A 15,532-nucleotide genomic window follows, 5' to 3' on the forward strand; every position below is an offset into this window, starting at 1 on the left:
CTACTTTTTTAAATGACAAAATCTCTTCTTAAGTGCGCCTAATTTTATGCAACCAAAATAACTTCTTGAAACAATTAATTTGAATATTTTTGCTTTGAAAATTGGTATAGTGCCGGTAACAGTTCAAGGAGCGTAAGAGATTTATTTTCTGTGAAGTCAAAGCAACAATATGCAAATTAATGAATAATGGCAGCCATATATTTATTTGTTTTATGAAGTTATTTTGGATGCATAACATTAGGCGCCCTTTAAAAGAGATTTTGTCATTTAAAAGTAGACAATCCACGTAAGTTCCTATGACTACTTCTTAATAAAACGCACTGTATATGTACAGGGTGTAAATGGAAAAGTGGAACATAGACGTTTAACATGGGAAATTACTTTTTCTTTGCGCAAACGTTTCCTAATTATTTTACGCAAAAATACTTCAAATAAAAGTTATAGAGATATAAATTCTGCATCTAAATCATGTGAAACGATTATTCTACCTCTTCTTGTACGCGAAAAAATTAATTATAAAAACTCACGAGCTTTAGTCTAAGTAGCCATGGACTATGATAAAAGAAAAACATAGTCCATGGCTACTTAGACTAAAAACTCGTGAATCTTTATAATTAATTTTTTCGCGTACAAGAAGAGTTAGAATAATCGTTTCACATGATTTAGATGCAGAATTTATATCTCTATAACTTTTATTTGAAGTATTTTTGCGTAAAATAGTTAGGAAACGTTTGCGCAAAGAAAAAGTAATTTCCCATGTTAAACTCCTGTGTTCCACTTTTCGATGTACACCCTGTACATAGTAGGTAATTCAAAAATATATTCAGGTACCATCTCAGAGCGAATCTGCGACCAAGCAGCATCTGAAACCGTGTTGTATAGGGCGCATATCGCTTTCACTGTGATGGTAAAGGCCTTCGAGTCGCAGTGTGGAGGATTTAAAATTGACTTGGCTAGGATTAACTGAAAAATCAATATTTCTGAAAGATCATAGCCCGAAGAGCTGCCAAAAGTGAGAAAAATTATGCTACTACGAATCATATTAAGACATACCACCTACAGTGGACTTACAAATTCGTAGAAGATCGGCTAGTTTTAGATCGACAAAAAAATGAAAATTTCGAAAGAGCTGAAGAGAAATTATGCTACCATAATTACATTAAGGGATACAGTACACAAACCACCACAAAATACTTACTGAATTTGTCCAGGAGCCGAAATGTTAGGGTGGCGGAATACCTGCCTGAATTATCCGGATGCGAATTGTCTGAGTGTAAAATATTCGGGTGGGAATTGTCCTACTGCCATTATTTGCATTGTATATGTTTTTCTGTTCATCTGTGACCACGATCAAAAAGTCATTTCAAAATGTATCAACAAGTTTCTTTGCAAATTTGTGTTTTAGGACTATAGAAAAAGGGACCATTGCTGTTCATTAATTTTGAGCAACTCTGTCAGTTAAAACCTGTTTGAACCTTCACTTTGACCTTGACTTCACTACTAAATTTAGATCGTGTACGAAGCCATAGTTTTTTAGATTCTTTCATTTCTTCGGATTTTTCCGATCTTCAGATGCCTTACATCCTTCTGTTTTGCCGTTAAAGATTCCACCTATTTTCACCGAAATTTACAGGTGCATCTTGAAGATCTTGAAGAGTGTTTCTGATCCATCAGATTGTTCGGATTCCACCGGTTTTTCCGATTATCCATTTCCTCAGATTCCTGAAATTGTTCAAACTCTTCGAGCTCTTTGGTTGCTTTGCAAAGTTTTTCATGCTTTTCGAATTCACCCGATTTTTCTCGCTCGTCATCACTAATTTCTTTGGATTCTTCAATTTTCGATTGGTTCGAATTTTTCAATTGTGTTTCAATTCTTCAGGTTCTTCGGATTTTCCATTTCACCACTTCTTCAGATTTCAGTTTAATCCGTGTGGCGCAGATGAGTTTAAGCTCGGATATGGTACTACGGTTCGAATCCGGTTTCCGGCATGGATATTTGTAAATGTATAGTGAGTTGGGTTGGTAGAGCAGCCTTGGCTGAAACTGCGCTCACTAAAAAAAAAAATAAATAAAATGAAGAGCTTATTAGTGTAAGCAAAAATTCAAGAGTTAAGAACATTTGCTGAATAAACTCGCAACGGAATCGATACATTTTAATTAACTGATACCGTACCGCTTTTTATACATTGTAATATCTATTCACCGTGATGTTTGTACTTACCAAGCTTAAAAATTGATACTACACTAAACGATGTTTTAGTGCCAACCTGCCACCCTTACTCCTCCCCTTTAAATCACGTACCCAACAAAGTTGAAACAGCTAACATTCACAATGGATGCTTAATTCTATTTTAGGCAATACGTGTTTGACTGTAACGCCGAGTCCTTGGCACTACCCCACATACAGTGTATCCCATGTCACATGTTAAAAGTCAGTGAAAGACAGGCTTTTGCATTTTATGGATAATACTCCATTGGATGACCAACTGACTCACATTGTCATATGTAGGCTACCAAGAGGTAGGTATGCAACAATACAATTTCACCATTGTCCTACTAGTAGTAAGCAGCTTTAGTATAAACATATGTTATTCTTCCTAATTACGTTGCAGTTCAATTGAAACCAAATATGGAACAACATCCATACCGAGAAAATCCGAAACGGATCGTCGCTCGGCGTGGTCCCAAATCCTAGCAGTATTAGTCAACAACATCATGCTGGTGTCAAATGGAATGGTCGCAGGGTTTCCCATCATTTTAATTCCCAAACTGTCCCAAGAACACTTCGGCGCGTCATCCAACATCACCGAGGACCAGATGTCGTGGATGGGTTTGTATTTTAAAAACCATCGCAGTTAAATATTGAACATCGGTTCACAGGTTCGATTAGCTTTACCTGTTCGCTGATCGGTTGCCTCGTTTCCGGATTCATAACGCAACCAATTGGGAGAACGCGATCCGTGCAAGTTGTAGCTCCTTTACTTTTTCTGGCATGGATAATATTTCCGTTCGCCAATGAAGTCTGGCATATCTACTTGGCACTTTGTCTTTGCGGCTTCGCGTGCTCTTTGGTAGAAGCGCCTGTAAAAACAACAATCATTGCCTTATAACCATGACTAAATATTTTTTCAATAGATTTTAGCGTATAAATCCGAAGTATGTCAACCGTATTTGAGAGGAATGCTATCTGCTACGAGTACACTATCGGCGGTGACCGGAACGTTGATACAAATCGTCCTAGGTGCTTCGTGTCATTGGAGAACAGCCGCGCTGATTTCTAGCTCGTTTCCGGCATTAACCTGCGTTTTGCTGTTTTACATACCAGAAAGTCCACACTGGTTGGTTATGCACAACAAAGAGGACGCCGCACATGTGAGCTTGGCTTGGCTGCGCGGCTGGACGACGCTAGAGAATGTCCAAGACGAATTTGAAGCGATTTGCTGCAGCTGCAGTACAGACATCCAGAAAAGCGTCAACGATTCAAGAGGAAATGCAATTGAGCCGAAACCGAGGAGTAAACTGGCGGCGTATACCAAAAAAGGTTTCCTGTGGCCTCTTGGCTTGATGGAGTTTATTTTCTTCTTATCCCATTTTACTGGAAACACCACATTGCAAACTTATGCCGTGAGTCTATTTGAAACAATGCGTGCACCAATGGACGATTTTCACGCGACAGTTGTTTTGGGAGTAGCCGAAGTGGTGGGCTGTTTGATTAGCTTATTTTTTGTACGAGCCTATGGTAAACGTATAATGACCTTTGTGTCTCTTTCCGGAATAGGAATTTGCAATGTGGTTATTGCTACGTATGCGTACCGAATAGGCGTAAAGTATTTAGAACTTGATGACGGAACTGTGAATTCTCCATCGTCACACTATCATTGGATACCGTCATGTCTATTAATTCTATTGGCATTTATTGGACATTGTGGTATTAGAGTGTTGCCGTGGGTTTTGCTTGGAGAAGTTTTTCCACACGAAACGAGAGCGGTCGGTTGTGGTTTGGGGAGCGCTAGTTATAATTTAATGATATTCTTAGCAAATAAGTTATTTATAAACATGGTAAATGGGTTCACCATGGTTGGGGTTTATGTATTTTACGCTGTGATTAGTTTTGTTGGGTTAGTATACTTGTATGTTGCTCTTCCGGAAACAGAAGGGAAGAATTTGGAAGACGTGATTAATCACTTTTCAGAAGTAGCCATGTTAGATAATAACATACAAAGAAGGGATTCGAACAAAGCACATTATAGCAATGTATGTTAAGTTCCATATAACAAAATAAATACTGCCTATAAAATTGAAGTAATGATTTTGGTGCTTCCCTATACCAAGAAGAAAGTCCGATCATATGCAGGGAGGCCCATTGAAAACAGCTAATTTTGACCGCTTAACGTAACGTAACAATTATTCAAAATTACAGATAAAAATTTATTACTTTATTAAGTGTGTGTTCAACAACTTCCATACAATAATAAAGATTTACCTCAAAATGGCGTAAGTTTTGTAATATTTCTGGGGGTAATCTGACTGCATTCGTATATACGATACGTTGTCGTAATTCTTCTAAAAATTCAGGTTGTTACATAAATTTTAGATTTCAAATGGGCCCCCAGAAGAACAAATCTAACGGTGACAAATCTGGCTGGTAATTGGATAGGATCCCTACGTCCAGCCCATCTAGCATGGAACCTAAGGTCCAAGAACTGTATAACATTCTGTGCAAAATGAGGAGGAGCCCCGTTTTGTTGAAATATCACCTCGTCTCCTATGTAACGCTCATTATATTCCATGAGGTTGGTTATCATTGGATCAATAAGATCTTCTAACAATGTCAAATAAATGTCCCCAGTCAGATTACCGAGAAGAAAAAAATGCCCAAACAGGCAATCTATATAAAGATACCAGCCCAAACGTACTTCACGCACTTCGACGACTACTTCGAGTACTCCGTGAGAGACGTGACCTTAAACCATGACCATAATACGGTTAGTAATATTGGAAACGGAATATGGTAACGGCGGGACTACCAAAACAGCACTGCCTACCCCTTTAAAGTGTATCGAACTGAATATATTACAACGTGTTAACCATGGCAGATAGGTCTCCAGAAATACTAGTACCATCACCATTTAAAAATGCTATTTTATGACCTGAACAAAAGGTTGAAAAATTAGAGTGCAGATAAAGCGCATTTTTTTTAACCGAAATAGCTTTTGTTTTGACATCACCAATGGATATATTTCTTACAGACGTCTCAATCGTCGTTTGTGAGTACCCTCTTCCGAGTCGCACAGGAAAGTTTGTACAAACCAATTTATTTCGATGAGACCTTTCATTAGAATACCATGAAAGGTACAACATGTGCCCCCCCATTTTCTAAAGTTTAACTATTTATTTATTATCCCTCTCTTGTTCTTGTCGTATGTAAAAGTTATGCCCGTTTTACTTTCAAAAACAGCATCTTCGAAATGGCAGAAGTGGGTCCGGACGGACGGAAGGACAAAACGCAAACAATAGCACATTTTTGTTAATTCTTAAAAAATGCGCTAAAAATAACAGAAAGAACAAAATTGAAAGAAAAAAGCTAAGGAGAAACAGAAAGAGAAATTAAATTTCCGAGTAAAAATCAGATTTTGGAATCATCAGGGTAGCCTGAAGAGTCAGAAGTTGATTTTCTGGAGGAGGAAGAAACAAGGTGCAAGAGCGTCGGTCAAATTATAAATATTTAATAGTTAATACAACTTAATACGTCCACTGATATGACTCTAATTGTTGCGAGAACTTGTAACTTTCCAAAGGGAAAAGATTAATTCCTTCACAAGCTATCACTCTGAATTTATATTGATTTATAGTAACCGTTCATTCGCGATTAAGTATGATTTTCCCGATCTCACATTAAACCTTTCTACGTAATTTCATACAAGACATACAATAAGTTTATTGTTAGACTGCAATTATCTAACTTTCTGTTACTTCCTCTTGCGCACGTTTGTCGCGATTTCGTTTTTACACTTACAATCCCTCTTGAAACTTAACAACTTCATTAACGGACCGTTAAATCGAACAGTAATCCTTGTATTTTCGGGATTGCACTATTCGTTAACTGCGAACTCTAATAACTTGCCCTAATAAAATGTGCTGATTCCGATCAGCTTTCCCTACTAACCCACTATTCCCAGAAACCCGGATATCCACCTGAGCACTAATACGGCTCCAAATGAATGCTCGTAAACAACAAACGTTACTTATATACAAAACCCGAATGCTTACCTATCGCTTGATTACGCACAATGAGTGGTATGCCGGCACAAAACCGAATGCCCAGAAAATCTTTCCTCTCGATTAATTCCCCCCTAACACTTAATTAATTACCGCCCCAAAATGGTGCTTTATTAAGGAAATCGGTCATTTTTAATCAAGAATTAATCTGATTCATTTCTTGTAGCGAATTACAAGTGATTTAGAGTGCTAATTCAAAATCCCATCCTAGTTTAAATGAGCGATCTTGATTTTCCCAGAACCTTCAGTGAAATATTGCTACGGAATTTTGTCAGCGGTTTTAATCACGTAGACCGGATTAAGATAATATAATCTACCCTAATTGGTGGACAGACTGGGGCCACAGATTTCAGAAGCTCATTTATATGGGTCACTGCGTATATACCTAGAACTTGATGACGCATAAAAAAATAATCGCCAATTTTACATACGCACCTTTCAACATGTATAAAATTCGTATACATACGTACTATTGTTTTTTAGAATGAACAATTTGTTAATCTAAATTGAGTATGTACCTGTCAGATACAGGTTCACGTTGTGTCAGGTAAAAAGTTTATTAATCATATCGAATTGTCAGCTTCAGGTGTAGGTAGGTGCAGCTTTTTTTTTAAAGAAAGAAAGCAGAAGAATACTAGAAGTGGAAAAAGAATCAGACATAAGCACAAGTAATCAAGAGAAGGAGGAAGAGGGCACAGAAAGTAACGCAGGGAGAAGACAACAATAAATAAATGGAGGAACACGGAGGAAAATAGGGAAGGGAACGATACCAAAGGATAGGAACATCGGAAACTAATGAACGCTCGGAGAAGAAGCCATCACCAGAAAGCAGAGTTCCCTCTAAGGCAGATATTCCATTGGGGAAGCTGTGGCCCTACCCGTTCGGGTTGAATAACACCCAGTTAGCCCCCCCCCGCAACCCACCCCAATTCACAAAATCGACCACATTGTTTGGCATATGTCGCGGCCCAGCGCGATGGCAACAAAAGTAGTGGTGAAACGCCTCTGATAGTGCCTACCAGGGACGCACCCCCACGACAGTTGACTAAATCCTGGGAGAGGCGGCGACGCCACGCATATGTCAAAGTGTCAAGTATCACACATTAACTAATTATACAGCCGTTTTTGCACATTGTAATGGTCGCATGGTCCATCGGTACTTTTTACTTACCCTGTATATACAAAAAAAATCTCTTAAACTGTCAGCTACTGGTGCGGTTGCCTTGCAAGTACAACGCCGTAAGAAATTCAATAAAAAGGCACGCTTATGGGCTATGACGATGGTTTTGCAAAGATCTTTGTTACATTAAAGGGTTGAACTTCCCTTCGTTTAACAAAGTTTTGAAATTCTAAAAACTGTACCAAAATAAAATGAATTATAGTTTGCCGTCGGCTAGCCTATTCTTTACCAAATTTTACCTTTTTTTATGGTTTTTGCTTACTGCAGAATTTTTTCTTTGCATGATTTAAATTACTACAACATTTTCCAGTTGTGTTAGAATCTTTTAACTTAATCTCAATTACAATGGTCTACACTTTCAATGATAAATAACGTAATTTAACACAATATATTCATATTGATACACATTTAAGCAGATTTTTAATCACATTTTTATAAGACAAACTCAATGAACCCTTGAATTTGGCAGATTTATTGAACTATTGAGATTACGGAATAACAAAAATTTAAATTCTTGAACAAAAACGAATCTTCAACTTACACCAAATTACTCTTTACACATTACAATTTGTCCGTCAATGAAAATTGATTGAATTTTCTATTTTCTACAATAGTTATTTATATAAAGGTTAGGAAAATGACACATTACTGGCGAGGAAACTAATTTCCATGTCATTTTACTGACGTGTGTTGTATTAATTTTTGTATTAATTTTTTCCCGAAATCGTCTTTTTTAATATAAAATTTCAATATTTCTATAGAACTTTTAATTAATACAAATGGGACACTGGTGACAGGAGGCATTGGATTTACTATTGTGACATGCAATGCGGTAGGGAAAGGAGGCAGGTAAAGTGATAGGAGGCAGTCCAGGCCGTTACTGTCAGGAAAATTAAAATTTATTGACATAAGTAATAAGTTAGGCACGAAACTGACGGTTTCATGACGATTTTGGGAAAATTAGTCTACATTAAATCTAAAATGTATTCAATGTTTGATTTTCTTTACTTCTAGATACAGCTTGATGGTTAATATTAATAATAATAATATTTTATTGTGTCATGCTTCAGGAAGATGGTTATAGTACAGATGTTATCAGATGTTTTCTTTCAAGAAGGATGCATTTGAAAAACTCGCCGTTATAGAATTCTTCTGGTAATGGGTATTACTTCAAAGGCAATTTTTCCCTTTATTACAATGGGCTTGATTTCAATGCTTGTCTATGGAATTTAAATGTACTATTCAGTTTACCACGCAATTTCAATTCTTCTTACATATCTATTAGAACGCAACTTCTTCGGTTAATAACTTTACGGTAAATGTTACCCAGCAAATTTTACTTTTCCCGAAACTGCCTTTATGATATGAAATTACCGTTCAGAAAAAATAACTAATTCAAAACGTTTCACACCGAAAAAATTCAAATTCGCTTTTACTTGAAATCCTGTAATCTCTCGCCGATGGCTGAGAGATTTCATCTATCTATTAATTCTAACTCTGAAGTCTAAATGATCTTTTAAATTCCGAGTAAATTTTTCACGCCTACAATGCTGGATTAATTTCAAAATGGCGATTTGACGATGGCTAAGTTTTTAATTGGTTGTTATCCTTTGCTCTACCAATCCCGAACGGTTGTTAATTATTTCAAAAACAAAATGATCAGTATTTTCCAGGACTAAGAACTGTAATATTAAATACCCATTAATAAACAATTAAAAAACAAATGCTCATTGAAAACACCTAAGGGAAAATGATACATTCTTTACATCATCATTTATTTATTATTATCCCTCTCTTGTTCCAGGCCCTCAACAGGCTTGCGCTCAAATACAGAGTCATCCGCATAATGCTTTTTAGGGGTGCCTCTGCAGGAGGTCTTAAGTTGTTCTATACTACTCCGGTATTTACCTTACGAGCTAGGAAAACTGCAGGAAAACCTAATTCGGAATAACCAGTAGAATACTCGAAACTGGTCTAAGGTCTAATCCCCACCTCAGCCCAGGTTCACCCGACCTCCGGCTTTATAGCCCAACGCTTGAATCATGAACAATCTTGCCTGGGAAGGTATCTTGACATTTTTTACAACTTGAAAACTCTACTTTACTGAGAAAGATTGAAACATTTGAATCCAAACCTGGAAGCTCGAGCCAGAGCAACAGGCCAACAGGGGAAGATGGACAAAACTGAAAGTCAATACGTAAATAATGAGGATATGCAACAAATATCAGAATTAAACAAAGAGAGGGGCAACTAGACGTAGTAGAGCACACAGAAGAAGTGGAATAATCTTAGGAACGCACGCACGTCCCAAATGGATTCATGATTACGTTACGCAAAATGAAATCTCCTGGGTCTGAACATTATGTGATTTCCCTCACATAAAAAGACATTCCTCATACAAGTGGGTTTTTGAGGTGAAGAGGAACCCATTGACCAATACAAGGCCAGCTTGGGTGCCAAACGATTCATATTGTCGTACCGAGGAACTGTGTACATGACCTCATTGGCGTTCGGTTAAGGTTTAAAGCGATTTCAGTTGTCTAATAGGGACGATGAACTATTGGTGTTAATATAGTTCAATGCCCTTGTAGGCAACAGTAGTGCAGGCCATGATGGAGATAATAGAACTGGACGTCCCACAACATGAGTTGCATGCTTGCTTGTTGGGAACTTCGTTTCATGGCTAATCCAATGGCAGGTCTCAGTTGCAATCTGAAAAGGAAAGCAGAGATCGAATCTTTGATCATCGAACATATTTTAATACTTTCGAGTAACCATCCAAAGCTCCTTGTCAGTTAATTGCGCGGGAACCGCACATAGAAGACCTGATATTAGTGCAGAAACTTAAGTCTTGCGCGCTGCCTGGTTTAATTTTGGTCAAGGGAACGTGCATGTTTTCCTTTCTTTTTTGTGCTTTCTTTAGGAGCTCCCTCGGCGTTTTGGGCAAGTTACTGTATCACCTCCACTTCTTCTGCACCTGCAGTGTCGTTGATAGCTGTGCATCTACAATCTTTCGCGTAATTAAGAAAAGGGGGATGTAGATACATAACGTGTCGTTATTTTCACCATTTTCATTCATTTTGCTTATGCAGCATAATAATTTATCAGGGTGGTGGTAATGCAGTATGGAACCGTCAAGCTTTGGGCAGGTCTTAGTTTTTATTGTTGTTCTCAACCTAATGAGTACACTTGTACCCATTCAAACTTTACGATCTAAAAATTACAAGGGCATTACCAGGACATGAGTTTATGTCACACAAGAATTCGCGTACTTAATAAATTGCTCATTAAAAGTTCCTTTATAGATAAATAGTATATATGTAAAGATAATTATGAAAGATCGACTAAACTGTCGGGTTAAAATTTGTCTGTACTTATTCACCAACACTGATTAGGTGTTGTGAAAACTGTTAATTGTGTTCTAATGTGCTTGTTATAATAAAGAGCTCCTTTAATTACAGTATAGGCTGCAATGGGTGATTGGTAAGTGTTTAGGTACCTACTTTGATTAGAATCTTTGGCACAGCGCGGTGCTAAAACGATTTTAAGTCAATGACAGTGTAATCGTATTATTATTGTATTTATTTATACAGCTTACATCATTTGTCACTAAATAGGTCTAACACTAACAACTAAAAAATTCTCATAAACTCAATTACAATTTAGCCAAAGGGCATTAGCTTAGTAATAAATTGTACTATAAGCTTTAAAGATATCTCTGACCTCCAGGAGTAACCTCTTCCACTGAGAATAACACGATTTACTTCTATATTTATAGTTTGAATTTACGGTAACCGGACATTTTTCCTGGGTAAAACTTTATTCGTTCAGTTGACCGTCTTGTAAAATCCTCGGGCTGGCAGTCTGATGCTCCCTGATCCCTGTGACAAAACCACGCCGCTATGAACTGAATGTTGAGAATGTAATTCTGTATTTCTAAAGCTTTTTCGGATATTTCAGCAGTTGTAGTTTATATCTTCAATATTTTTCATTTATTCGTACAAGAAAGGCACAATTAATGCGCAACATGACAAAAACGAAACATCTTCCTTAAAGATGCCTTAATGACATGTACGCAGATGGCACTTGTCTTAATTTGGTTGAGTACCTACCTGGTATTTAACCAACCCTACATTGTACACAAACAGCACCTAAATAATCTATGTATGCTTTTGGCACGTACGCCTTTGGCACACATAAGGACGAGAAACAATGATACGAAGGATTGCATACGATTTTCAATAGGGGCATTTTTTGTAGCTCCGCTCGAATTCGGAAACCAGACTTCTGATCTGGCTTATATTCAATAACACTGATCCTTGAACTAGTAGAAATCGATTCGCGATTTGTCATCGCTGTCTCTTTTCGTTCTCGAGTTAGACAGACGGACAGACGGACAAAACCATCAATTTTTTCTTTCGAAAAATCCCCCTAAAAATAAGTTTTCTAATGACATGGGTATCACATGATTTATGTTGTTATTTCAAAAAATGGCGGTCGCACTCAAAAAACATTTGTCAAATAAAATTTTGTGCTAACCTCAAAATATGTGAAATAATTTTAAACGGAAGCTTTTTAATTTTCTATATCTCAAACGGTTTGAGCGTGAGATACTATGTTTCATCTGTAATAGCGACCCTGTGTACATATTGTTGTGTAAACTACGTCAGACTGACGTTTTATTTGACTTCGGCAACTGCAGTAATGTTCGGTCACCCTGTATGTGAATTTCATTTTTTATTAACTTTAGATGTGGCCATCGTTGGCATCCTTTTAACGCAATACCGTGCAGGTCGTTGATTTCGAGGTCAAGGTTTTGTATCAGAATGATTTATTTAATGTTGTTGATTTTGTTTGAATGGTCACTTTGTTTATTTAACTGTATACTGAAATTACATGTTAAAAAACTAGACTTAAACATCTGGAAATTATCTGCGTAGTGATTGTAGTTTATCTCCAGTCTGTAGTAGATGTTTATTACAAGTTTAGTTGTTTTTTTTGTGTCTACCGCTACTTGATATTTGGACAAAAATAACATTGAGTGTAAAACATCATGTGGTACTAGATTGAAATGTTAGTTTATTTTTTGATAGGCAAATGAATTTTTAAGAACGTGACTCAGTTGGAAGACTTACGCTATGTAATATTAAACGTAAAAAAATGAAAATTTCTCCTAACTGAGCCCATACATGATTTATTTAAAGTGGAAAAATGCTTTTTTCTATTTCGGTGTCACAATGACGATTTTGTACAACTGTTTTCGCCTTTCGGCCGAAAACAGTTGTACAAAGACAGTGATTATAGTCGTTTTTTTTGGTAACTCATTTCTTAAGTTGGCAGTTACTAGTTAGTACAAGTAGGTACTTCGTTGGGTACTTCCATGTTTGAACTTCAAAATGTCAAGTCTTACTACGCTGCCAACCTAAAACTTAACGGCATAAAAAGTGTTCCCAACATAAAACATGTTAGTTCTAATGTTCCCTATAGTTTCTGATAATGATTTTTTTAATTAAATTAAAGCACCGAAATAGAAAAAATAGTATGAAAAACGCGTGTTACAATGCTTTATTGTAATACTCCTATCTTGCGGACACTCGTGGCTACGCTTCGCGTCGCCACTCGTGCCACAAGGTAGTCGTATTACAATAGGTCGCATTGTAACACTTGTCTTTCAATATACTATTATACTATCAATCAGATACAAAATAGTTAGATCGAATTGTTAAAGAATATCGCTCATTTACGGTTCAAAACTCAAAATTTTATGACCAACATCCTTCAAGAACACATATTGTACGAGTTTATTTTTGCCGTGGATCGATTCAACTGATGTGCGTCGACATTCGTCTTGCGTAAACAAAAAAATTCACGTAATCCCAAACACGTATCCTAATTTGTGGAAACTCTTAATTACCTTATTTTCACGGTTTTCCGTACAACGATTATACCTGCGCAAGGAATATCCTACGGGCCAGAAAAACATAGTACCGCGTAGTTGCGCTCTAGTTGGTCAAAAACGAATGCCTTAAATATCTCACACAAAATAGGTCTCATTAGTTAACACGGCCATCTTTAATCATTAGCCCACTTGATTTGTTAGGCCCACGAATAACGCGGGCGCTTTTAGTTCTATAATATGTTACTATTTGTAGTTTCACCAATTTAAATTGCAGCGCAATCCCCACGGATTATGGGGCGGCAGACGTCTTAAGACCTACAGTTTCAGAACGTCGCGTCATATGGTCGCAAATTATAGCGGTCAATGTTAATAACATCATGGTACTGGCGAACGGCATGGTAGCAGGATATCCGACCGTTCTCATACCAAGCTTATACGACGAAAAGATAAACTCGCAGTCCGGCATCACCGAAGACCAAATATCGTGGATAGGTTTGTACATATACTTCGCCACCTTGTAATTGTTGAGGCGACTAGGTTCAATCGGATTTACGTGCTCACTGTTGGGATGTCTGGTTTCTGGAATGATTACCCAACCGTTCGGGAGGGCAAGAGCTATAAGGTTGGCGTGCCCGGTTTTAGTTGCGGCTTGGCTGATCTTCCTCTTAGCCAACGAGATGTGGCAAATTTATCTCGCTTTATGTTTCTGTGGTTTAAGCAGTTCATTGGTCGAAGCGCCTGTAAGTATTATCCCTCATTACGACCCGTGTAACGAAACTCTTGCAGATCATAGCGTATAAAGCGGAGGTAAGTCAACCGCATTTAAGAGGAATGTTGTCCGCTACAACATCGTTATGCTGCGTTATTGGCGTACTCATCCAGTTTACATTGGGCACATTCCTGCATTGGAGAACAGTCGCTGCCATTTCGAGCGCATTTCCTCTTCTTGCCTTCGTTTTGTTATTTTTTATACCGGAAAGTCCGCATTGGTTAATCATGCGTGGTAAGAAGGAAACGGCGCACAAAAATTTAGCTTGGCTAAGAGGGTGGACTACACTGGATGAAGTCGAAGGAGAATTTCTAACACTATGTGGCAGGTGCGATACAGAACAAGAAGCGAAAGCATCAAGCAGCAGAGAAGCTGTGCGCGGAAGTATGTTTAAAAAGTATATGGAAAAACGATTTCTTTGGCCGTTAAGTTTGGTGTGTTTCATTTTCTTTTTATCTCACTTTAATGGTAGTTGTACATTACAAACGTATGCCGTGAGCATCTTTACTACCATGAAGGCTCCAATGGATGAATTTTACGCCACTGTCATGTTGGGTTTTACCCAAGTAGTTGGATGTTTCTTGAGCTTGTTTGTGGTAAAGTACTGCGGAAAACGCGTAATGGGAATGGCTTCGCTTGGTGCTGTAGGAATTTGCAACGTAGCCGTAGGTGCGTACGCGTTTATTATTGGTGTGCCATACCTCAAGTGGGACGATGAGGGTGCAACTTTCCAAATGGCCCCGTACGCGTGGATACCCTTATGCTTACTATTACTTCTGTCACTCATTGCAAATACTGGTATCAGAGTATTGCCATGGATTCTGTTGGGTGAGGTATTTCCTCATGAAACGAGAGCCACCGGTTGCGGTATTGGCAGCGCGAGTTACTATTTGTTCATTTTTATTTCTAACAAGCTCTTCATCATAATGGTCAATGCGATGACGATTTTCGGAGTGTATGAACTTTACGCAGCCATAAGCGTTGTAGGTGCTTTGATAATGTATTTTGGACTTCCTGAAACCGAAGGAAAGGATTTGGACGACGTGATTGATCACTTTTCGGAAGTGTCCAAATTAGACAACAGAGTAAAGAAAAGAGAACAATAAAACAGTGGTAACAAGTTTAGCCTAATTCTTAGCTTAAATTTAATACTATACACTTCCTTTTTGTGATGAGTATACTTCTGTACGGTGTACCTTCTTAGTGTTATGTGTGCCTAACAATGCAAAATTTGTACTTAGCATTATGATAAATTCAAGCCAAAATGTGTAGGTACGTAAGAAGTACAAAAAAAAAGGAAATATATCACTAATTTAAATAAATTTTTCATTTAGTTATGGATTTCGAACAAACATCGTCTTCAGGCCATGCTAAATACACGAATCTGTATCGAAAAATAGGTATA

At 37.6% G+C, this 15,532-nt stretch overlaps 3 protein-coding genes across 10 annotated transcripts in view; 2 read left to right on the forward strand and 1 right to left on the reverse strand.

Moving 5' to 3' along the window:
- The window catches only part of LOC116171404 (facilitated trehalose transporter Tret1-like), a 49,183-nt gene extending 44,881 nt beyond the window's left edge, over positions 1-4,302 (forward strand). For 3 of the 6 annotated variants that reach the window (XM_031488232.1, XM_031488230.1, XM_031488231.1), the window contains exons 2-5: positions 2,356-2,520; positions 2,613-2,830; positions 2,881-3,083; positions 3,136-4,302. In XM_031488232.1, the coding sequence (XP_031344092.1) occupies positions 2,716-2,830; positions 2,881-3,083; positions 3,136-4,263 (1,446 nt within the window). In that variant the 5' untranslated portion in view covers positions 2,356-2,520; positions 2,613-2,715 and the 3' untranslated portion in view covers positions 4,264-4,302. The remainder of the gene's footprint in view (positions 1-2,355; positions 2,521-2,612; positions 2,831-2,880; positions 3,084-3,135) is intronic. The other 3 variants (XM_031488233.1, XM_031488229.1, XM_031488234.1) reach the window with 2 other exon arrangements.
- Positions 1-15,532, reverse strand: part of LOC116171402 (facilitated trehalose transporter Tret1-like) — a 51,299-nt gene that overhangs the window by 20,212 nt on the left and 15,555 nt on the right. The window contains exon 1 of one of the 2 annotated variants that reach the window (XM_031488220.1): positions 9,594-9,609. The exons of the other annotated variant lie outside the window; for it this stretch is intronic. The gene's annotated coding sequence lies outside the window, so the exon portion shown is untranslated. Of the gene's footprint in view, positions 1-9,593; positions 9,610-15,532 lie in introns of those variants that run through there. 2 annotated transcript variants of the gene reach the window in all.
- LOC116171407 (facilitated trehalose transporter Tret1-like) lies at positions 10,793-15,453 on the forward strand. Of its 2 annotated transcripts, none has more exons than XM_031488236.1 (4): positions 10,793-10,942; positions 13,633-13,850; positions 13,896-14,098; positions 14,145-15,453. In XM_031488236.1, the coding sequence occupies exons 1-4, from the start codon at positions 10,932-10,934 to the stop codon at positions 15,231-15,233; spliced, it is 1,521 nt and encodes a 506-aa protein (XP_031344096.1). In that variant the 5' UTR covers positions 10,793-10,931; the 3' UTR covers positions 15,234-15,453. The 2 variants fall into 2 exon arrangements, with proteins under 2 accessions (XP_031344096.1, XP_031344097.1); XM_031488237.1 differs by lacking the exon at positions 10,793-10,942 and adding an exon at positions 12,361-12,532.

The sequence above is a fragment of the Photinus pyralis genome, unplaced genomic scaffold (assembly GCF_008802855.1).
Source record: "Photinus pyralis isolate 1611_PpyrPB1 unplaced genomic scaffold, Ppyr1.3 Ppyr1.4_LG5, whole genome shotgun sequence".
Classification (NCBI taxonomy): domain Eukaryota; kingdom Metazoa; phylum Arthropoda; class Insecta; order Coleoptera; family Lampyridae; genus Photinus; species Photinus pyralis.

Coding starts and splice junctions, on each gene's coding strand:
- LOC116171407 (XM_031488236.1), top strand. Junction 13,851..13,895: donor AGACCAAATATCGTGGATAG/GTTTGTACATAT, acceptor TGAGGCGACTAG/GTTCAATCGGATTTACGTGC. Junction 14,099..14,144: donor GTTCATTGGTCGAAGCGCCT/GTAAGTATTATC, acceptor AAACTCTTGCAG/ATCATAGCGTATAAAGCGGA.